At 55.9% G+C, this 22,782-nt stretch overlaps 7 protein-coding genes across 7 annotated transcripts; 4 read left to right on the forward strand and 3 right to left on the reverse strand.

The window, feature by feature from the left end:
• Positions 1–796: 796 nt before the first annotated feature.
• BKA78DRAFT_244732 (uncharacterized protein) lies at positions 797–3,087 on the forward strand (the record flags this gene model as incomplete). The annotated part of the gene is made up of 4 exons (XM_066884059.1): positions 797–1,352; positions 1,526–2,286; positions 2,336–2,730; positions 2,820–3,087. The coding sequence occupies 4 exons, from the start codon at positions 797–799 to the stop codon at positions 3,085–3,087; spliced, it is 1,980 nt and encodes a 659-aa protein (XP_066748966.1).
• A 1,080-nt stretch (positions 3,088–4,167) lies between these two features.
• On the forward strand, positions 4,168–5,530 carry BKA78DRAFT_245021 (UAA transporter; the record flags this gene model as incomplete). Its single annotated transcript, XM_066884087.1, has 3 exons — positions 4,168–4,358; positions 4,419–5,209; positions 5,277–5,530. The coding sequence occupies 3 exons, from the start codon at positions 4,168–4,170 to the stop codon at positions 5,528–5,530; spliced, it is 1,236 nt and encodes a 411-aa protein (XP_066748967.1).
• Positions 5,531–11,130: 5,600 nt separating this feature from the next.
• BKA78DRAFT_6067 (uncharacterized protein) lies at positions 11,131–12,013 on the reverse strand. Its single transcript, XM_066893452.1, has one exon. The coding sequence runs from the start codon at positions 11,679–11,681 to the stop codon at positions 11,214–11,216; it is 468 nt and encodes a 155-aa protein (XP_066748968.1). The 5' UTR covers positions 11,682–12,013; the 3' UTR covers positions 11,131–11,213.
• A 322-nt stretch (positions 12,014–12,335) lies between these two features.
• BKA78DRAFT_348412 (uncharacterized protein) lies at positions 12,336–15,305 on the forward strand (the record flags this gene model as incomplete). The annotated part of the gene is made up of 4 exons (XM_066890629.1): positions 12,336–12,358; positions 12,417–12,790; positions 12,839–14,031; positions 15,273–15,305. The coding sequence occupies 4 exons, from the start codon at positions 12,336–12,338 to the stop codon at positions 15,303–15,305; spliced, it is 1,623 nt and encodes a 540-aa protein (XP_066748969.1).
• BKA78DRAFT_6049 (uncharacterized protein) lies at positions 15,131–16,127 on the forward strand. The gene has a single exon (XM_066893449.1). The coding sequence runs from the start codon at positions 15,416–15,418 to the stop codon at positions 16,040–16,042; it is 627 nt and encodes a 208-aa protein (XP_066748970.1). The 5' UTR covers positions 15,131–15,415; the 3' UTR covers positions 16,043–16,127.
• Positions 16,128–16,765: 638 nt separating this feature from the next.
• On the reverse strand, positions 16,766–17,796 carry BKA78DRAFT_348413 (uncharacterized protein; the record flags this gene model as incomplete). The annotated part of the gene is made up of 2 exons (XM_066890630.1): positions 16,766–17,484; positions 17,541–17,796. 2 exons carry the CDS (start codon positions 17,794–17,796, stop codon positions 16,766–16,768), a joined length of 975 nt encoding a protein of 324 aa, XP_066748971.1.
• Positions 17,797–18,320: 524 nt separating this feature from the next.
• On the reverse strand, positions 18,321–22,412 carry BKA78DRAFT_348414 (putative eukaryotic translation initiation factor 3 subunit CLU1/TIF31; the record flags this gene model as incomplete). Its single annotated transcript, XM_066890631.1, has 5 exons — positions 18,321–19,277; positions 19,328–22,021; positions 22,073–22,128; positions 22,180–22,284; positions 22,382–22,412. The coding sequence occupies 5 exons, from the start codon at positions 22,410–22,412 to the stop codon at positions 18,321–18,323; spliced, it is 3,843 nt and encodes a 1,280-aa protein (XP_066748972.1).
• Positions 22,413–22,782: the final 370 nt, after the last annotated feature.

A 22,782-nucleotide genomic window follows, 5' to 3' on the forward strand; every position in this document is an offset into this window, starting at 1 on the left:
AGACGTGGCTATTGCTGTCAATTTGGTGTTTATTGATCCTGTTACTTTTGAGAATAAAGACTTGGTTGGCCACGATGTCGCGAAGAAGCTGGACGTGGTGTACCAACCATCGACTTTGCCTGGATGGCGTTGTCACCAATGCAGTTCAGGGTGGAGAAGGGACATGCCGAGCTGCCTTTCCCCTCTTTGACACTTTCCCCATCGATTGTTCCGCGACGGCTGGATGAGGAGTCTGTAGCAGCCAACACATCTGGATGCCAGTAAGAGGCACGCGACATCCTTACTCAGAGGCTGCGTTGATCTGTCATGTCTTACAACCGACTCTATTGCTTGAATTCGACATAGAGAGGGTGTCAAGACATGTTGGGCTATGGCTCTTCAAAAATGGACTTGGAGCTGGTATAAATGTTTCATGGCACGAGTGGACGCCTGAGCGGCTGCTAGGCTCTGGGCGTGATCTGATCGCAAAAACAAAAACAGCATAACGGCGTCACGACCATGAGCGCTATCGATAACGACCGAGACTGGAGAGCAGAGGCAGGCAACTGTTGCTGCGAGGCTGACTGTCTGCGGCGCGTACACCTCGCCAAACAGAGGCACTCCAGCCATCGTGTCCATCGAAGGTGCTAGAAGCAAACCTGAGCAGAACTACCTTTCTTTCGTAGGTATCCCGACTCTCAAAAAAACAACCGGTACAAGTGCGCACCTAGTTTCGAGACGCTACCACCAACCCGTCGTCTGAATAAGCGTCCCGTCCTGTAACGCCCTGCCAGATTCCGTACACGCCGTCGCTCCCATGGTCCTGCCAACCATCTTCAAAAATTCCTCGCGGAAGAAGAGCGACGACGACGGTCCAACTCCACCGCGCCCGCCTCAGCACGAACATTTGCGCTCCTCCGCCCCGGCCTCTCCCGAAAAGCCCTCGACCGCCACAAGGCAGTCCGCCCGCTCTTCGACTGCCAAGGAACGTCATCGTCGGCCTGGCTCTGGTACCTCTCCCACCAAGCGCTCTACTTTCTCGTCGCGCTCTTCGGCCTCCCAAGACCGCGACACCCACCCACTCAATCTCCCACCCGAAGAGCGCCGCAAGCTCTCTGCCAGGATGGCGGAAAGCGTCCCCAACACTCCCATGGACGTCGACCGTGAGGCTACTGCCTCGCCCGCTCCCGCGAGTCCATCGCCCAAGGCCAATGGAGCCCCGGAGACGAATGGCGATAAGCCTGCTCCCACTCCGCCCCCGCACAAGACGCCTGCTCCCCCTACACCTCAAGATGCCGAATCGTTCAAGGCTGCTGGAAACAAATTTTTCAAGGCCAAGGACTACGCAAATGCCATCAAGGAATACTCGAAAGGTGCGTATCAAATCGACTCGGCCCTAATTTCTTCACCATTTTTCTGGCCCTCCATTATTTTTCCAGCTCATAGACAGCTTCAATTTCGCATTTCCCTTTTGATTTACTGCTGGAGCCAATCCTTGCGAAACCTATTTTGCAATGTGAAGCATGCCGCTGACTCACCGCCGCAGCAATCGAGGCCGACCCCAAGTCTGCAACCTACAGGTCCAACCGCGCCGCTGCTCTGATATCTTCCAACCGTTTCGAAGAGGCTTTGGAGGACTGCAAGGCTGCGGATGAGCTGGATCCCAACAACCCCAAAATCTTGCATCGTCTTGCGCGCGTGTACACCAGTCTCGGACGTCCCCAGGAGGCTCTGGATGTGTATGAGCGGGCTGGAGCAAGTGCCACGGACAAGGCGGCGGCACAATCTATGCTCCACCACATTGCATCTGCGGAAGACCTGCTGCGGACCGGCTCTTCTGGATCGATGGTCTTGCACGCCCTCGACCAGGCTGCGAAAGGTTTGGGTCAGGGTGTAGCACTCCCGAGGAAGTGGAGGCTGATGCGGGGCGAGGCCTATTTGAAGATGGGCAACGCCAATGCCCTCGGCGAGGCCTTGAGCCAGGCCATGACCCTGCTTCGGAGAGACAACAAGGATCCGGATGCGCTCGTGCTGCGAGGCCGGGCGCTTTACGCTCAGGGCGAAAACGAAAAGGCCATTCAACACTTCCGGCAAGCTCTGGCTGGCGATCCTGACTTGAAGGATGCTGTCAAGTGGCTGCGGATAGTGCAAAAACTGGACCGCATGAAAGAAGAGGGCAACAAGGCTTTCAAGGCCGGAAAGTATCAGGAGGCCGTCGACACTTACTCAAAAGCACTCGAAGTGGACCCCGCGAACAAGGGAACCAACTCGAAGATCCTCCAGAACCGAGCTAGGTGCTATCTCAAGGTAAGCACGGCCAAAACAGCACATTGGCACATGCTCACAAAATGGACAGCTCAAGAAGTATGAACAAGCGGCGGACGACGCCTCGCGGGCTTTTGAACTTGATCCCTCTTACGTCAAGGCTCGACTGACCAAGGCAAAGGCGCTTGGGGAGATGGGCAACTGGGAAGACGCTCTGCGCGAGTACAATGCCATCAAGGAAGCCAACCCCTCCGAGCCCGGGATCCAAAAGGAGATTCGCAACGCCGAGCTGGAGATGAAGAAGGCCAAGCGCAAAGACTACTACAAGATCCTCGGAGTCGAAAAGGACGCCGATGACAACCAAATTAAGAAGGCCTATCGGAAGCTGGCCATTATCCATCACCCCGACAAGAATCCTGATGACCCCGAGGCAGCCGAACGCTTCAAGGACGTTGGCGAAGCTTACGAGACCTTGAGCGACTCTCAGTAAGTCTTCTTGCTCTCAATCTCACATGAGCAGTCATGACTGCTGTGTTACAAGACGCCGTGCAGCTAACGCAAATCACTTCACGTAGAAAACGAGCAAGTTACGACAGTGGCGAGGACCTCATGGACCCAGCAGACATGTTCGGTGGCGGCGGTTTCGGTGGTGGATTTAGCGGAGGCATGGGAAGCGGCATCCCGGCTGACGTGCTGTTCAACATGATGGGCGGTGGTATGGGCGGTGGTGGTATGGGAGGTGCTCCCGGCGGTTTCTCCTTCAACACTGGCGGCGGCGGTTTTGGGGGTGCTCGTGCCGGAGGAAGAGGAGGATCGGCCTACTCGGGTGGATTCCCATTCTAATTCGACGAGCCTGTACGATCATGAGGAGGTGTCAAGGAGTTGGATACCGAAAAGCGGACCCGCACGGTCACGGCGTGGAACTCGGCGGCGGAGAGGGATTGAAAGCAGGGGACGACGGAGCATGCAAAAGAACAAAAGGCTTCGAACGTAAGTGTGGAGGAACAAAGCCCCTTCCATTGGTTCGTCCACCTTAAGAGCATCAGGAAAGGCACGGGTCTCGGGATTGTTGTTTGTGTGGCATTTTGCACGGCATAGCATCACGGTAAAGCACCGGCCCTGGTACAGAAACTTGCCCCCTTTAGTAGATGATATCTGCTTCCTGTTTTCTCGCTCTTTTGCTTTCCTGTACAGGTGTTGTCACTAGAGGAGGTTGTTGGGCTTCTCTTTTGTGGAATGTTGCATTATTAGTTGTGGTTGTCCGGTGGTGGTCAAGTTGACATCTCTCGGAACTTTGTTGATCATGGGACGGCGTTTTCTCCTTGTCAATTGTCTTGGAAGGGCTTTGCTTTTCTCCTTTGGTTTGATCAGGGGCTTCTGAGGACTCCCTGTAGCTGCCGGGCACGCGATCCAACACATTGAGCGAGATTGACATGGCTCTCTATGAGGACCAACATGGTTGACTTTGCGGAGCATGAGAATCCATGGTACTCTAATGCGAACCCTCAAGGGTCTTGGGCATCTTGGTCATTGGTGACGAGACAGGCACGTCCAATTAGACAGTCCGATTGGTATGGGTTATTGAGAAAGTTACTGGAATAATTTTTTCAGGCGGCGTGTTTTGTAACAATGGTCAGCTGCTGTTTCGGTCTAGCGTCATAGCGGGGCATCGAGTCGGTTCCTCGCTGAGGCTCCACTTCAGCCTCGGCGAGCGGCGGATCGGCGGGAAGCTTGGCCTTACAGGGACCTAGATGCCACATTTCAGACTGCTTCCGGTTCAACCATATAACTTTCTTTGTATCGCATCCATCTTGCTCTTACCATGTCTGTTTGTCAATAAGATTCCTTCTTTGCTTCTCTTCCTGCTCACCTTCGTCCTTCTTTTCATCCCTCCCAACTACAGCTCAGATCAAGTGTCCTATCATGGGGCGCTCCAACACGGATGCGCAGAACGGCGACCTCAAGCAGCGCACCAACAGCGTCGAATCGAAAGCCGAAATTCTTTTGAATGGTGACGCTAAATCTGCGCTTGCAAATCCCCGGCCACAGCCTGCGCAAAAAGAAGCTGGTCTCGTCCAGCTGGTAATCTGCGTCGCGGGCATCTATGCTTCCTTGTACCTCTCTCTCCCTTCCTTCCCCTGGCGTCGCAACGAATATAGCTGACCGACCAAAAGTCTTACTTGGGCTCTTCTCCAAGAGCGTATTACCACCACGCGCTATGGACCGCAATCAGAAACTTGGACCTTTTCGCTCGTCCTCAATACAATTCAGTCGTCATTCGCCTTCCTGACCGGCTACGTATACCTCCTGTCCTCGAAACCGCGCAACCGACCGACGCCGGCCATCTTCCCCTCGTCGCGCATATTCGGTCCCCTGGCGCTCGTCGCGCTGACCAGCAGTCTCGCCTCGCCTTTCGGCTACGCCAGCCTCAAGTACATCGACTACGTGACGTTCATCCTGGCCAAGAGCTGCAAGCTGCTCCCCGTCATGTTCCTGCACTTGACCGTCTTCCGCAAGCGCTACCCGCTCTACAAGTACGCCGTGGTGGCTCTGGTGACGCTGGGCGTGGCTGTCTTTACCCTCCACCACCCGAGCACTGCAAAGAAGGCCAGTAAGCGCAGCGTCGAGGGCGGCAGCACAGCGTGGGGTCTGCTTTTGCTTGGTATCAACCTACTCTTTGATGGCTTGACAAACTCGACCCAGGATCATATCTTCACGGCGTTCAAGCCGTTTTCGGGCCCGCAGATGATGTGTGCGCAGAACTTCATGAGTACGGCCTTGACGGGTGTCTGGCTCCTGATTTCGCCTTACGTGGCTGGAAAGCCCGTTGGCGCGTTTGTTGGCATGAAGGCAGGCGACGCGGGCGAACTGGCGCAAGCCCTTGACTTTGTGCAGAGGCATCCGCAGGTTGGATGGGACGTGCTGGCCTTTGCCGCGTGCGGAGCTGTAGGACAAGTCTTCATCTGTAAGTTCCCTGGAAACCCACAAGCCCCTACATTTCAAGAAACCAGACTAATGTCCCTGCCTCACAGTCTACACGCTGGCGCACTTCTCATCGCTCCTCCTCGTCACCGTCACCGTCACGCGCAAGATGCTCACCATGGTCCTCTCGGTCGTCTGGTTCGGCCACACGATCCACGGCATGCAGTGGCTGGGCGTCGGACTGGTCTTTGGCGGTATTGGCGCCGAGGGCCTCATCACGCGCCGTGAAAAGAAGGCAAAGGAAAAGGCAAAACAGCAAGCTGCACTCCACGAGGTGGCCGAGGGCGTCAAGAAGCAGTCGTGAGAGATCACGATCTAGCGGTGACGCGAGGCTGAAGAGCGTTGTTCATTTCTTGGAACCGGGATTGGGCTTGTAGAGGAAATGATATGGGATCAAGAGGTTGCATTAGATAGGCGTTGGGTGGCTTGGTTTCATCTGCTTTTTGAGCAGGGGTTGGCAAAAGGAGAGCGAGGGTGCGTATACCACAGGTGTCGTGTGTATAGGGTCGAGTCGCCTGTAAGTCCGTTGGTAGGAAGAACGGCATGAATTGGGATACCTTCTCCAACCTCAGAAAGCCGCCTTTCAGCCGTGCCAATTCTCGCGTCTCTCACATTTCCACCACAGACTCTGATGAATGTGTGGCTCGACCTTGACCCCTTCCTTGTCCATAACCTCCTGCTCCTTCTCACTACCCTCGCCCTCCATGATAACTTGCCCTCCTTGCTTCGCATCTCCGATTCGGTTCGTCTTCTATCTAGATGCCTCTGCACCTATATAGCCTGTCAACGCTAGTAAGAGGAAACGGAGAAGTGGACGGGAAGGAAAGCCTAGTGATCAGTAGTAAAGACTGGACGCCAAGCGGCAAAAGCAGAACCCGGTGATGGGGTTCCTCTCTTTCTGTATATATCCATGTGCACCCCCCAAAACAACTGCCGCGCGAATGAGTACATGAGTAGCATTCATTCTAGATATCCCAAGTTGCCTCGCCGTACTCCAGCGACGTGCAAAAGACGTACTAATCCATGGGGGGGGGGGGGGGGGGGGGGGGGTAGTGAAGCAGGCATTCCGCATGGAGAACTACACAGGTATCGGCATACCCGGCAAACCAATCCGATGGGCACCTACATACACCACAGACGCGACAAACCACCATTACTCACTCCGCCGTCGTCGCTGGCCCGTCCATCTATGACATGACATGACCTACCTCCTCCTCCGTGACGGCAAGGCGTGGATCAAACAACATCGGCACATCACCCATCATTTCAAATTTAGCCAAAAAAAAAAAAAAAAAAAAAAACAAGAATTCCAGAAATACTCTGAACGGACGACGACGAGTGACGACGGAAGAGGAAAAGAAGGACCCCACTGCGGAGCTAGCTGCACAAAGATAGGAACTTGCACTTGGGTAGTTTCACAGTGTGGATCCATCTCTGTTCTTCCTTGCTATCATCAGGGGGGTGGGGGGTCGTAACGTAGTTACGTAGACGCGTTTGTGGCCAGGCAGGGGTAAGGTGGTAGTAGGTGGGGTTTTCTTGATCCTTCCGTAGGTCAGTGAGTCCTCGTGCTTCATCAGCCTTCCTCGTTCCCTCAGTCCACCTGCTCTTCTTCACTGCTCCTCGTGCGCTGCCCCTGTTTGATTGACGCGGCGCGGGAGGCGCTGGGGCCAGAGCGGCCGTGCGCTTTCGCACGCACACACACAAGCCATGTCTCTTCGCTGACTAGCCGGTACTGAGGATGGTAGGTGTTGTCTGCCCTACGGCATGGGAACCCGTCTGATACTCACCTGTCCATCCACCGGTTACTCTACCTCATGTACTGGGGCTGGCTACTAGCCAAGCACACGGTACGTGCACAGCCTCTTCCCACAGACTATGGAAGGGGAGAGGAGTGCCGTAGTTGGTAGGGCGAGTTTTCGGTTTCCGCGCAGCGCAGCCTCATCCGCAACCCTCGATCCTCGATCGCCAGTTCCCGCTCCCCTGCTACTGAGCGAGTCCAGACAGTCGAGTCTGGGTCTGGTCTTTTCACGTCGACCGTGCATGCTTGCAGTGTTTCGGACGGAACGGGACGAGATGGGGGGGAGGCGGAGCGCACGGTCAAGGATGGTGAATAACAGGTGGATGTAAAAGGGAAAAGAACTGGTGCGATTGCTTCAAAATGCGAGCGAGTCCGGCGAAAACGGCATGGCTTCGCTGAACTCGCTCTCCGAGCTGCGCCACGGATTGGTAAGGCAGGAAGATGGAGAAGGAGTGGTTTTGGTCGCCGAACTGCCTACGCTTGCCGTGCTGCGGTCACTGGCCTGATGCACCGTTCCAACGCTGTTGGGAATGGGTGACAGGCGGGTAGCAGTGCTGCCGGCGTTGAGGCGACGGCGCGGCATCACCTACCTACATGGTGGGCGGCTAAGCCTTCTGCACTCGGTCGATTTTTTGTGGGCTGGCCCTGTGCTCGTGCCGTGCCGCCATCTGCCGTCGGTATGGTACGTAGGAGTCGGGATCGAGTTGAGTCGAGGCCACTGAGTGAGTGCGTTTTGCTGGCCTGGGCTGTGCTGGCCTGGGGCAGACGACGGCGCAGCAATCACCTACCGTAGAGGTATCAGTATCAGACGTGGTCGCGTGGCCGCATGGCCCGGATGAGGTGAACAAGTGTTGGAGGGCAAGTGTGTCTTCTTGGTCATGGTCGTTGTCGAGATTGGCTGGGATGTGCGTTGGGGGATTTGAGGGATTGGCCAGTGGCCAGGTGGTGTCCAGTGCGCGAGACGTCATGGTTTGAGATGTGGAGGGGAGGATGAAAAGTGAAGCGGTCTTTGCGGTGGAAGCAACAAAAGAGATGGACCATGATCGTAGATGAGCAGCACGTTCTGTAAGGGGTGTGGGGTTGATTGACGTCTTTGAGAAAAAAGTGACGGGCTGTTGGACCCTGAGCAAACCTGATTTCTGATGGCAGTACCACGGACGACGGTGATGGGAGGGTCCAGCTGGTGGTTGAGGTCGACCGCCGTTGTTTCCTCTCTTGCCGGCAGTTTGTGTCTGGTGCAGCAGCAGCGTTGGAGGCGCGTCTCATCTGCAGTCCCGAGACCCCTCTTTTCTGCCCCCTCCCCGCCCAGTTCATAGCGCTACTCCGAGTGCGCGAGCACGAATCCGAGCCATACCATCATCTCCTACGGTCCAATGCAGAGGAATGTTTCTGGTTGACTGGTTGTATCAGGCGGAATGCTGCAGCGCGAGTGCGCCCACCGCTCAAGTCAACATAGACCAACGAGGCTTTGGTGCCGCACAATTGTGAGCAAGTAGGTGTGCACGTTCTGCGCGCAGGCGGGTAAGCACTCTGGTATCTCGAACCGGGCAGTGTGCCACAAAAAATGATGCGAACCACCATTCGTAGGGCTACATGTTGCTGCTGTGGGCGAAGAATGCGTGCTGGCTGCGACGAAGTGGCGTCAATGCCTCTTGGAATTTTGCATGCATGACCACCAGACCGGAGGTTTGCATCGGTGAAAGTGAACAGGATACAAGGCTGGTCTCGTCGCGAATAGAGGGTGTGAGAGGAGAGGTTTGTGAGGTGTGCCGGGGTCATGTCGGCAATGGTAGCTGGCATTGGTGCTGATACAGGAACGTTGGAAGAGACGCATGCGTGCAGGACGCTACGGCAAGTGGACGCGGAGATGGACAATGAATTCTGTCTGAAATTGACAGAGTGGTTGGAGTAGTTGCTGAAGAGATAGTGGGAGCTGCGGGCGCAATTGGTTAATGAGGAGAATTACGTATGATGGCGGTTGCCATTGGTCCCATGGTGTTTTGAAAGACGGTCGTGGAGTGCATGTTATAAGGTTGCAACCGAGATGCATCCTGCAGGCTACCTGTTGTACCCAGTCACTTTGGAGACTGTCCAGGCTTCAGCCTGCTCTGTTGAGCTCATGTGAGATTGTGGACAGATGAGGGATCAAGACATATGCCGGTTGATCGAAGTTCAGTCATTGTCGGCCCACCGCAGGCTGCGAGCAGAGTGGTACAGAATGACGGCGACAAGGGCATATTCCATGGTACTCGGCTTGAAGCCACAGTGGATTGTTGCCGTTGACGGCCAGAGCACCAACGCGGGGCGGCCGTTAGCGTGTTGGTGCCGTCCGGGGTGCTTGCGCGGCAACTAGGGAGCCGGTCAAAGCACTGGGCTGTAACAAGGTCGGCAACGGGATAGGGTTGTGGCGCTGGACGTTACACACTCTATATCTTCTACGATTGAACCTTGGATTGAACCAAGGACGGAAGGCCCAGGTCCTTGCCCGTTTGGACGAATCAAAGCTTGCCGGTACTTTGCAACACCTGCAGACTGGTCGACCGTAGCGAGAGCATGCCGCATCAGGTGAGGTCGTGCCTGTCCTTGTCACTTCCTGTTCTTGTACCCCTTGGTCATCTGGGTCATGGACGCGCCGTCAAGCACTCGTCTCAATCGGGACCATCGAGTCGTATCTGCGAACATGGACGTGTTCAACATGCCATGTGTGTCTCTCGTTTCGATAGTTGATTCGTCTAACGATCCAGACCAGGTGGAGTCGGCAAAGCCACATCTGTTGCCTGTCTTGGCATCATCCTGGAGGCTGACCTAGTCTTCGAGAAGGCAAACGAGTTTTTATGCATGCAGGGTTGCCTCATGCTCACCCTTTTTTTGTCTTGAAGTTTTTTGGCCATTGTCTTGAGGTTCATCAACTGTCGGGCCAAGACGTGGAATGCTTAGCTTGTGGAGAGGGCAACTGGCGCATTGCGCCTCGCAGCGCAGGTACATGGTCAAAAGGCCACGCGAGAACCAATTCTACCTGCAAGAGTCAGCAGAGGGGTCGCTCCATGTGCGTCTAGGCCTGGCGCCGTCTTTGAAGGTGTGCACAACCGCGTGGTGAATATTCAGGGTCTGCGGAGCTTTTCATGCTTATTCTGCCACATTCCTCTGCGCAGCGGTCCAGCCTTTCAATTGCCTTGAGAATTTCAAGTCAAAGACTGGTCGGAGATGCCGTTGCGGATACTATGCACAGTTTCTCTTACTTCAGGCGGCCAGGCAGAGACGTGAGAACATCGACAGCCTTTTCCAGAAAACAGGCACATGGGCGGTGGAAAATGCTGGGACCGTGTTCTGACAGCGCTGGCCAAGGAATGGATGAATGCGTTGAAAATCCTGCTCGGCCACACCCAACATGCACCATTTGTGTCGGAGCAATGGTGATTTGCTGAAGCGGCGGCGGCGGTCAAGAAGGTGCAGCGGCCTTTGTCGAGGCAAGACCTGACGGCAAAGTCGAAAAGGGGTGGGACTCGTGTCGGCAATCCATGTTCGTTTTGGCGTTTGTTTCTGGCAAAGCGTGCAGTAGTGTCTGGGTCAGCGGAGAAGGCTCAGCTGCCATGAGGCAATGAGGAATCTCCCCCTGAGGCGGGCTCCGGGTCTACTGGCGATGACGTGTGGATTCCTGGTGGGAATTCTCCGTGAACCGAATCGAGCATGCTGCATGTTGGGGTGATCACGGCGTAGGGCGGTCCTCGGACGACGGCCCATGACCAAGGCCAACCACGTTCGAAGAATGATGGCTTGCGCGGACAAGGGCGATCACGACGTACCCGGCGAATGGCAGCGTGGGCGCCGTCCAGGTGGCCAGCGGCGGGTAACACGTTGGCTGCGAGCCAATTCGCAACGGGCAAAACCGATTATGCGAGCCTAGGGCGTCAGATCTGGAGGCTCTTTTGGAGGGTGGTGGTGCAGCTCCTGAGCCGGTGGTATGCGCCATTGCGCAGCTGTGCTGCACGCAGCCGTCGATTGACCTGGGAGGAGCCGTCTTGACAGCGGCAAAGCTGAGCGGATGACCTGAGGGCGGTGGGTACGGTGGAAAAAAAGGCTGGCTGGTGTGGTGTCTGGTGTGGTAGAGAACGGGCACTGCTAGGGCCCCACGTCGATCAAACGTGCTGGGTGCTGAGCGAGGGAGCAGGGGCAACGAGCCAAGACGCGGTTACACAGTCGATACCGCAATACCGTACGCGTGACGGGTGAGCGTGGCGGCGCCCAGAGTGGGTGGATGCAACCTCGAGACGTGGTGTTGAGAGGGGGAAGGTGGAATGAAGTGAGGTGTGAGAGGGGCGGGTGAGGGGAGAGAGAAGTTTGGTAGCAAGAAAGTCGAGAGTTGATGACTGCTATGGAAAAAGAGAATACAATGGCGTGGGATGTTGATAGCGACGATGATGAATTCGTGGTGTTGATGATGGACAGGGGACAGGGCGGCCGCTCTCTCGCTTCCCGGCCTCAGTTTCAACTCGCACCGACTCCCCACCCAGCACCCACCGCCCACCATCTCCAAATGACCATGGCTTCCAAAGACGAAGTCGACCCTGAAACCGCGTCCGTTTCGGCTCGTTTCGTCGCAGGCCTCGAGTCCACCGCTCTCGAATGTGTATAGCAGCCGGAGCACTCTTCGGCTCATGCTACAGCCGCCTCTGCATCCGCTCCTTCAGCTCCCGCTGTTGCAAAACCTGAGATAGCCAAGGCGCCTGGCCTACGGACCACTCCCGGAGGCCATGGCCGTGAGAGAGTGGCCCGCCGACTCGCCGGCCTGCTAACTGTACCAAGTGCGGCCTTGCTGTCATCTTTCGACCGCAATCACCATCTTTGCACAACCCCAAGTCTTATAGCCCTGTCTGCCCGCCAGCTTTCCTTGCCCTACTTTTGGCCCTGTCGCTCTTTTGGCTTGCCGCCTTCCCCCTACTCTCATTCGACGCCGCTCGTTATTGTGTAATAATCTCTCGCCGCTGGCAGCGAGTTGTGGTGCTGGTCTCCGTCACTCTTTTTTTTCCCTCGTCCACCACCACCCACACTTCCCGTACGGCCTCCAACGTTCTACCGCAGCTACACGACCCTCCCTCGTCTCCCTCGTTGCCATACCATCTACCCGCCTGTCTTAGCTGCATCCGTACGTCTCCCTCCTCCACGAGCTTCGCCCTTGCCTCGGCGAGCCCGCAGCTACCTTTCAGGCGGCTTGCTTCCATGCATGTCATGCATTACTCGATTCGTCGTCCTAACTGGCCATTCAACTAGTCCTCGGCGTCCGTCGACCTTCGTTCCCTCTTCGGCCCTAAAAATGGAATTCAATGCATCTTCCCAGTACGTCTTCCATCACGCGTAGCCGACCATCGACTCTACCGCTGATTTTTTATAAAAGATATGTTCCGGCACATGGCAGCCCCTATGTATTTGTCCAAGACCCTTCGCGGAACGCGAATCAGATCATGTACCCATACGGTACCGGTTCTGTGCAACAAACCACCGCACAGCCACACCTCTCCGAGCCCGTCTCGCGACCTTACCAGCCCTCGAGCACGTGGTCCGTATCACAGCCCGATATCATGGCCGTCACCGCCGCATCCAACAGATCCAGCGTAAGCGGAACAAGCTGGACCTCTGGACATTCGCTCGATGTCCCCGCAACCGCTTCCCAACGTCCGGCCAGCATGAATGGTCCAGCTTATCCCAGCTACAGCTGGTCGAATGTGTCGACATCTGGAGATTACTACTCACGACCTGTCATGGACACGGGTAAGTCTCCAGTAGATGCGCCTGTTTTTCTCCTGACGTCCTTTTCAGACTCATGGGGCCAAAAAGCTTGCAACATGGACATTCCTAATATGGATCAAGACATGCCTGATCTCAATCCTGGATACGCGGGTGGTGACGAAAACAACCCCATCATCGACCTCAGGCAATGCGCCGATGGAAACTCGAGCAACTACTTGCAGAACCCTAGACAGCGCCTGTCCAGCGCGTCCGTCTCGACCGCGAGCACCGGCCTCATACCCGACATGTCCACTTACGAAGACTACTCCGAACCAGACAGTGTCTCCTATGCGCCTTCTGACATGGAAGGCTGGGGCAACTATGATCCATCATCGAATCTGCTCTCCCCCTTGACGTCGCCGCAGAGAAACGACCCCGTACGAACTGTGAGTCGTGGAAAGACATCCCCAGGGCCCCAGCCCTCTCAAGGGGGCATCCGATCCTCGCCATACAGCATGGAAAGCAACCGCCAGAACCGATGGTCTATTGCTGGGCCAACCTCTACACCGTCAGGAGCACCAGCTGCGCGCAAGGTTCAAGACAGATATTCAGTCATGTACAGCCAGCGTCTGAATCCTCACAAGAGCTACCATTCCATGCCCGCGTGGCCGCAGCACGTCATGAACATGCAGCAGCCAGGCATGCTCTCATCCCAGCAGCCGCTTCCATCGAACCACGCTCCTTACTACTCCTCACCGGGACAGAGGCTTCAGCTCGACGCCCCGCGCCCATTGCCGTCTCAGAGCTTCTACGGCTTGCTCCAGAGTAATGATCACCACAGTGGTTGTTCGGCCCATTTTGCCGACTTTTCCGATCCGCCAAACCTCTACCAGTCCCTTCAGCAGGAACCGTGCGACCCGCCCGAGTCGGACATGCACCCGTCAGATCCGGACATGGTACCAAAAGAGCAAGAACTCCGCTTCGAGGGCGACCTGTATACCCCACGATGGGTGCGGGGGCACGGCAACAAGCGCGAGGGATGGTGCGGCTTGTGCAAGCCGGGACGTTGGCTCGTTCTCAAGAACAGTGCTTATTGGTACGACAAGTCTTTCACGCACGGAGTGAGCGCCAACACGGGTGCTGCGTTCCAAGGGCCCAAGGAAACACGCCGCGCAGAGGGCAATTTGGATGTCTGGGAGGGCCTGTGCGGTACCTGTGGCGAGTGGGTAGCGCTGGTCAGCAGCAAGAAAAAGGGCACGACTTGGTTCAGGCACGCCTATAAGGTACGTATCTCCCCATCCTCCTTCCCCTGTTTACCCCTACCATTTCTACCCATTGTCCCAACGCTCGGGCCTTGGGTTCCCGGCTAGGCCTTGAAACACATTCGCCCTACCGTCTCAAAATTAGTCATTGTTCACGTTTCACCCTATCCTCCCGGGAGTCCCACCTCCGCGTTGCCCGGCCCGGGCAGCCCTTGGCACTGTCTTGATTCGACAAAGGCCAACCACAAAACAAGCCGGCTATATTTACTGACAAATTATCGTCTGGTAGTGTCACTCGCATCCAAAAGCAAAGGACGGGCCAAAACGCCGGCGGGAAACCTTAGCGCAATTGTCCAACCAAAACGTTGGTGCAGCTCCAGCTGCACAACAACCACCACCACCATCGACAGGGTCCACTTCCTCCCGCCCCGGTAGCAGCCGTGGGATTGCCGATTCCCAGCATCCCTCGCTGAATACTTCGTTTGCCGGCCACCATGCCCACCACCCTCAATTTGATTCGGCTATCGACATGTCGGACCCGCGTACTAGCAACCACAACAGCCCCTCGCCACCGCATCACCCACACCACCAGCAAAATCACCAGGCATACGCCGACTTGGTCGGAATGCAGGGTGGTAGTGCTGGCGGTGCGAGCGGTAGCCACGGCAGCCGCCAGCTGAACCAAGGCGGCTATCCAAGCAGCTGGGCCGGCATGATTTAGAGTGCCTGTAGATGTACCTCTGTGTGTTCCCATTGTGTGGAATTATAACGGCTGACAGGTCAAGAGGCGGCGAATTTGTTTTTTTGCGCGGCGGCTGATATCTGGTCCTGCATTTGTTGTTTGTCTCCGCGTCATGTTGCTGCGATCCGCGGTACTGCTTCTGGTGTGGCATGTGTTGTTGGCTTTGCTGGTTCCTCGATTCGCTTACTGCGGCCACTTGAGTTCGACATTTGCACATGCATTTCAAACGTACGGCAGGAGAAGGATGGACGGATGGACGGACGAATCTTCTTGTTGGTGGGCGGCATTTCCTACTCTCGTTGGCTGGCATTGTTTTCTCATCTTCCTTCATTTCCCGAGGCGAGTCCATTCTCCCTTTTGCGTCTCTTCACGCATTTCCCCTCTGACGCCTCCTCCTCCCAACCCACATACCCAACGACCCCGCCTCCCTCCTCCTCCTCGATGATACCCCCTTACCCACCTAGATCGGGTTGGCTGGCTTGTTGGTTGGTTGCCTGTCGTATTTGATACCACAGCGTAGGTCGGTGGGCTCTTTGTCTTTCTTGCGTTTTAGATAGGCAGCATCTCCTGGCGGTCTTTTCTCGTCTTTGAGCGAACAGTGCATGAAAATTTGTCCTTTTTCAGTCTCGACACGTTTGCTCATGTGCTTCTTCTTTCAGGGCGATGTCTTGCATTGCCATTTGTCTCAGTCATGAAATTGCTCTTCTGCATTTCTTCACCTTGAGAGTTTGCTTATCATCTCCCCATTTTCATTGTTGCTTCATTTCATCTCAGTCCACTTTGCTTCATTTTTCCTCCATCTCACCCAAGTCACTCGCTACCCCAACAGTCATTACCGGTGTGTTTGCTTCCACATGCATGTTCCGTCACCATTGCTCTCTTCGATCCTTTTTAATGTCTTCGACTAATGACTGTAACGGCCGAAACCCCCAAGAAGGAGGAGGAGAGGAAGCATCAAGGAGTCTTTGTACCGTGCCGTGCCGGTCCCTCCCACGCTTTCAGCAAGACGCGGAGATGGACCAGACAAGAAGAATGGGGCGTGTTGAAAAAAGACTACGACAGACTGAATCCAAGAAAGACAACAAGACGACGGATGGGGCATGGCGAGGGACGTCGTACGGCGCGGCACGGTGCGGACGGCGGAGGAGGAGGAGGAGTCTGTCGCTACTGTATTACCCGTGGCAGGAGGGGGGGAACCAAACCAAAAGAGACAAAAAAGAAAAAGAAAACGTGGCATTATATCATGCCAGAAGGGGATGGATGGCACTCCATCATCAATCTGTACGATAGGTCGGCGCTCTGAATGTCTTGCATATCATCATCAAAAGTTGTTGTATTATTCTTCCCACTCTTTCTTTCTCATCTCCTTGACCAGTAGTGCGGAGTAGCAGTCGGTAGTTGAGAGTCGGTCATGCCAATCGAATTGTTTTGATACTGTATACGTGAATGCCCTGGGCGAGATGCTGTCGCTGCCTGCCTCGCTGTTGGTCTTCCTGCTAGCTTGCAGCCCTCGGATGTATCCTCCTGTTTACGTGGCTCAGAAATCGGACGCCGCTGCTGCTGTTGGGAAGGATTTGCCGCTTTCCAACAGCTCAGCGCTCACTTTGGAACAATTGGTGTTTTGTCGAGTTTGATTTTCAAGTACAATAATGTGGCGGAGACAATTGCCTCCCGAGATCGATTGACCTGAACAAGTCTTTGGAACGCAGCAATGATACCAGAGTCGAATCCAGCCCGTTCACAACCAAACAAACCGACAGACCCGACCAGCTGCGCATACAAGTGTCAACGCCTTGCCAGCACACTCCGTCCGCCCAGCAACCGCATCTGAACGCCGAGCGAGAAAGATAGATGCATCTCGCAAACCACCACACTGCATCAAATCACAATGATCCATCATTCCGGCGATACGTACGCGTCGACTCGTCAGTCATTTTTCCGCATCTTTCGTGAATCCAAGTAGAATCGAGCCAGCCAGTCATTCAGCGTCGTCGTTCCAGCCATTCCAACCCCTCACACATCTTCGACCCAGGCATACAGCGCCGCCGTCACGATCGTCGCCGCAGCCCAGATGCCGGCAAAGCCAACCGCACCCACGGCGTCGCCGCCCTCGAGCGCAAAAACCGAGTGCCCCACCGCGTGTCCCATGCCCACGGCCACGACTGTCGTCGTCCGCCTCAGCAGCACGCGCGTGCCCTTCTCGTACCACCAGAAATTGTACAGCACGTGTTCCCAAAGGCTTGCCGTCTCCGGGTTGAAGGCTTTACGCTTCGCGTCACCAGTGTTCTCCAGCGCGCCCAGCGAGGGCGTGAGCAGGAATTCGCGTGCCGCGTAGCCGATGGGCAGCAGGGCGATGACGAGGTTGACCAGGTTCAGGGAGTGTGCCCTTTCGAGCGATGGAATGCCATCGAAGTGCGTGAGCATGAACGAAGTCAGGAAGCCGGTAGAGAGCGACGTGTAGAGGGCGACGCCGAAGACGGCCGCTGCCAGTGCCGAGGTTGCTGCGCGCGTCTGGAAGTCGTCGATGATGCTCTTGTTGGGAACGGCGGCGCGAGGCGCGCGCGAGTTGTGGGTGGGCGCGCGCGGGCGCAGGAGTCGCGTTGGGAGGGCCACAGAGATTGCGTCGACAGCGAGGCAGAGGAGTGCACTGCCGGGGGCGACCTCGTAGAACGTGGCGAGGAGGAAGAACCACGGCGTGTGAGTGAGGACGCTGAGCGACAGGATGTCGATGTCTAGATACAACACGGTTAGCAAGGATGTTGGATGGGTGAAGTCCTTTTGTTCTCACCGTCAAAGTTGCCAAACCAGCAGACCGCCAGCTCAAAGAATTTCCAACTAAGTGAGGCCAAGACGTGAAAGTCGTCTGTTCCCGCACGCGTCACAGCGCGCAATTGGGGATCCAGAAACTCCGATCCTACAGAGAGCAGCGCGACCGAAGTGCTTGAGCTCAGCAAGATTAGAAGTGGGAACCGGAGCCATGAAGGTAATTTAGACGGGGCGACGGGAGGCTCAGAGGCCATTGCGACAGCGTTGGGACTAGCCATCTCGGTTGTGAGTGCCGTGAGAGATGGATACGCAATGGAGAGCGAGGGTGTGTTGAGAGAGAGGGCGCGTCAAGCTTGGTGTTTTGGTTCTGGTCCGTGCGCGAGCCAATGACGCAACGCTTGGCAATATAAAAAGGATATCCCAGCCCTTCAAGCTCACTACAAGTCCTTTGTTCCCATTGGCTAGTTTTTTCTTGAACAACATGGCAAGTCCTTTGCTCTACGCTTTAACTGTACATACGCCTGCACCACCCTAAAAAGAAATCAAGTACAGTACCAGAGCGGCGATTTTTAGTTGATACAGTTCATCATGCCTTTTTTACCCCTAACGTCCATTCCAATGCGTGGTCGCAGCAAACATTAGCCCGTCGCGACATACAAAGATCGATGCTAGACAAAGAGACCGTCGCCGCTCAATATCTACGCGAAGAGAGGAGAAATGTTACGAACGGGATAACAAGGGAGATCATACAAAAGTTTTTGACTCTTCTAGCCAAATGCCATGCTTTTTTCCGCTAGAACGCTTAGTTGCCGCCGGCACGACCGGGCCTCCTGGGCTTCTGCTGCTTCTTCTTGCTGCTCTTTGTTTGCGTGTCACCTTCAATGTACTTGACGAGCTCCTCGATGCTCTTCTTGTGAAGCTCAGCATCGGGGGCACCCGCGTTGGGTGCTGTGCGACCCGTCGCCTCCGAAACTGTCTGACCAACGCGAGGTTGGGGGCGCAGGTTCTGGCGGGGGGTCAGGGGGATGCGGCGAAGACGACCAGCCTGGACATCCCTAATCTGCTTGGCGTGCATAACAGCGCTCTGCGTGAGCTGCTCGAGCCACGACTCGGCCTCCTTGGTGTTACGGTCCTCGGGACCCATAAGTTGGTTGAAGAGGGTGTACGACTCGCGCATCCGGTTGACGGCAGCGTGCATGTCCTTGTCAAGAGCAAGCGCCTGGGAAAGCTGGAAGAGAAGGGTGGCAGTGTTGGAAGACTGCTTGCCGGAAACCTCCTCGCTGACAGCCAAACAGGTCTCGAACCACTGGCGAGATTCGTGGTACTGCTTCAGGGTCTGCAGCATGACAGCTGCGTTGTTGATGGTGGTGATGGAGTCAGGGTGGTTGTTGCCGTAAATGACCTTCCACAATTCGAGAGCATGGCGAACGTATCCAAGGGCCACCTTGGTGTTGCCATTGGCGTGCTCAAACAGACTCAGGTTGAGGTAAGAGAGGACGGTCTCAGACGAATCAACACCAAGAGTGCGCTCGGCCACAATGACGGCCTTGTGAGCCAAATCCACAGCAGCAACCTTCTCATCGAGGCTGTAAAGCAGCGTACTAAGCTGGTGGTAGACACGGGCGACTTCGGGGTGGAGGACACCGTAGATCTGCTCATGCAAAGACAAGGACTCGAGCAAGAGCTCCTGGCCAAGTTGCTTCTGGTCCTGCGCGATCGAGATGCGTCCAGCCTCAAGGGCCTCATCGGCAAGAATGCTCTGAATTTGAGATCAGCGAATGTTCTGTTTTTTCATCAGCGGCAACTTACCTTGGGCGATGCTTCCTTGACGATGGGAACGACGTTCTGGACATCATCCGGACGGAAGGTGACAACTTGAGCAGGGGTTGCAGGGGTGGCTGTGGGGGAGGGGGACTTTTCGCCGCCCTTCTTCTTCTTGCCCTTCGAGTGGCCGTTAGTGGCAGGCTTGGCCTCGGGAATGGCGATTTTGGGTGCACTGGCAGCCTGCTCCTTGGTGAAAGCGTAGTCCTTGGCCTCGAGTTGAATACCAAGCTTGAGGGACACTTCACGCAGAATCTGGAAGTGCTTGCCAGCTTCAATCCAGTTGTTGCCAACCTCGAAGCGGAACCTGGTAAAGACCTCGTCGACAACTGCCTGCTTGAGCGACTCCGGGGTGACTTGCTCGAAGCTGAAGTCGGCATCGGCGTACAGAGCCCTCAATTCAGAGTCAATCTCAACGGTGGGGTTGGCGTTGACCTCGCCGCCCAACAGGCAGTTCAGGAGGTGTGCGACAGCAGCACCGATGAAAGGCGAAGGCAGGTAGCGGATCTTCTGGTTTGCAACGTGCTTGAAGCCACGAGCAATCATCTCCTGGATTGCCAGGCGCCTAAGAGCCTCAAGTCTAGGCTCATCCTTGTTGTCCGACAGTGAGGCAACCTTGCCAAGGTACCTGATGTTGATACCGCGCTTGTGGAGCAGGCTGGTCAACGACTGGCCGTCCATGGGGAAGCCAACATCGCCCTCCTGCAGATCGTGGACCAGACGAGGAATGACCTCGTCAGTCAAATGCTGGCATGCAGCACGGACATCCGATTCGTCGCGGGCGTACTCCTCCTTCTCCTCGTCCGTCTGGGGAACTTGGCCGGTGAAAACGTCAGGGTTGAGAGCGAATTGGAAGCCAGAGATGTCGACACGATCCTTTTCGGGCTCCTGCTTCTCTTCTTCGGCAGCCTTTTCGCCGTCTTCCTTGGGCTTCTCCTCGGTCTTCTCCTCGGACTTCGCGGCCTCCTTAGCCTTGGCCTTCTTCTCAAGCTCCACTCTAATGTACTCCCGGAGCTTGACACGTCCATAAGACTCGACGAGTTCAGGACGAAGGACGGCCATGCGGTGAGGGTAGTTCTTCTCCTTCTCCTTTTCGCCCTCCGTGGGTTCCTGCCAGTACTGCTCGAGCCAAGCAATGTCAAGAGGGGATATCCTGTAAAGGTCCAGAGCGTACTTCCTGCCATCGGTACCCAGGAGTCCCTTGGTCTCCACGCTACCTTCAAGCTCGTGGCGCTTGTTTTCCTTGTCCCAAACAGCGTGCTTCTTCACACGCAGGGCCTTGGACATCTCCGCGAAGAGAGGGACAAAGCTCTCGTTTTCAGCAACAACATCTTTGCCCTCAACTCCACCGTAGTCGATCTGGTGCTCACCAGGCTCCCTCTGCTTGAAGATACCCGGAACGATGCTCTGACCGACAATGCGCTTGCCGAGGTAGTCAATCACAACCGTGCCAGGCGTGAACAGACCGTTGATGTCAAGCTGATTCACAGCCTTGACACCCTGGACGTCCTTGCCAGTAGCAACGCGGGCTGCCTCGTCACCTCCGTCCGTAGCAAAGGTTCCGACACCATCCGCGCCAAAGGAGAAGAAGATGTTGTTCCAGACAAAGATTTGTGCGTCCTTGCTCTCCGTTGGGTTCAAAGGCGCCACCTCGCCGCGCGCAACCAAGACAGCTCCACGGACAGCGGCCTCGTTGTAGTCGGCAAACAACTTGGAGGTGAGACGCTCGCGGAACACGCGGTCCTGGACCGTTTCCCGGGGCAGCTCCCTGGTCGATTGGAATTCCTCGTTCCAATCACGGAGGCTGTCGGTGTTTTCCAGTCCGGACACAAGGTAGTTCTCCTGCGTACGCGCAATGTCTGCCTGGTGAGTGTTGGCAGCGCTAGAGGGCGGCGGGACAAGCCACGGGCTCGCGGGAATGGCGTTGGAAAGCTGGAACATGGCCAGAGGGTCCTTGGCATTGTTGTACTCCAAAAGAGCCTGGAAGGACTCCTTGAAGGAGGGAGAGAGCTTCGAGAGGAGGGTGAGCAAAGAGTGGGCGGCAATGTCCTTGGGAGCGGTCCTGGGGAAGGGATCGAACTTGTTGTTCGTCGACTTGTTCACGTAGAAGCCAGAGACGTGCGAGGTGACCTGGTACTGCTCTCCCTCGTTGGTCGTGACCTGCAGATACAGCAGGTGGCCCTTTTGGCGGAGGTGGTAAGGGGGCGGGTTCCAGGGAGAGAGGGAGATGGCCTTGACCGTCTTGGGAGCAGCGTCTTGAGCCTGGGGCAGCAGAGTTTGGATCGAAGCTGAGGCCTCAAACTTGTAGTCGTCCAAGGGCGTGCTTTCAGTTTTCGCCTCAGCCTTCGCAGGCGCACTCTGGCCATTGGAAGGATACTTTTGTGCCACATCGTGCAGTAGAGACACGCCAGCTGTCACGCCGTAGGCGGTGTCGGTCCTGTTCCCTGCGGCGCCAATGAGCTCCCGCACCCGCACAAAGTGCATCCTGGCCTCCTTCTCCGTGTATGGGTCCTCGACAAGGGCAAGCTCGGACTCGTGGCCAATTCCGGGGACCTCGGCCAGCTCGACGAAGTCGTTGATACGCTCGCCATTGAATTGGAGGTGGAAGCACGAGTACTGGAACGTTTGCGGGGTGTCGATGATGGATTGACGCAGCTCCTGAATTTGCTCTTGTGACGAGGCCTTTTACGGTCAGCTTTGCTTGTGCCACACCGCGTTTGCGCCAGAACTTACATAGACCTGGGTCTTGAACGGCTCGTGAGGAAGTTTCACATTGAGCGTGAAGACGGCTAATTCCAATGATCAGAAAGAGCTATCATGAAGCATTGATGTAAACATACTCTCGACTGGCTGCTCGGTGCCGTCGGCTTGCGCCTGCTCTCCATTTTGTTCCGCGACAGCATCTCCGTTTACCGGCTTTTCCGCAACGGTCGGCTCGGGGTGGGCTAAGTCGAGAAGTGATGTTAGCCTGCAGTCATTGAGCCAGGAATTGCGTGGGTGTCGAATTGAGCACGCGACGAGCGATGATGACGGGGAAAATACCTGGGGTCGTGGCGTCATTGGTTTGGGCCATGGTTGAGAGGAGGAAGAGACCAATGCAGGCAAAACCGAAAGATTAAGGAGAGACAATGGGCCTGTCAAAGATTCACAGGAGCATCTAGCATGTACAGGCGGGATTGGGGCGAGAAGGGGAGCTGGGGGGAGGTCGAGTTCAAGGAAAAGTTCAAAAGCGTCTCTGCAGCCGAATAATATTCGCCCCGACCCTTGTCGCGACGCCCGCACGCCCGCCGCCCGGGCTCAACCCGAGAGTCATCATCGACTCGATTTAAGCATCGACCGCTCTATTCCTTATGCGCGCCACATCCAAAACACTCTGACGAGGCCAGAGATGCTTGGTCGACACGCGACACTATGCGCAGCTTCACGGTTCGCCAGAGGGCGGC

Source organism: Phyllosticta capitalensis, assembly GCF_038381095.1.
Source record: "Phyllosticta capitalensis strain CBS 128856 chromosome Unknown BKA78scaffold_1, whole genome shotgun sequence".
In the NCBI taxonomy this organism is placed as follows: Eukaryota; Fungi; Ascomycota; class Dothideomycetes; order Botryosphaeriales; family Phyllostictaceae; genus Phyllosticta; species Phyllosticta capitalensis.

Excerpts from the sequence above, each read along its gene's own strand:
- BKA78DRAFT_6049 (XM_066893449.1), top strand. The coding sequence starts at position 15,416 with ATGTCTTGCATTGCCATTTGTCTCAGTCATGAAATTGCTCTTCTGCAT.
- BKA78DRAFT_6067 (XM_066893452.1), bottom strand. The coding sequence starts at position 11,681 with ATGAGCCGAAGAGTGCTCCGGCTGCTATACACATTCGAGAGCGGTGGA.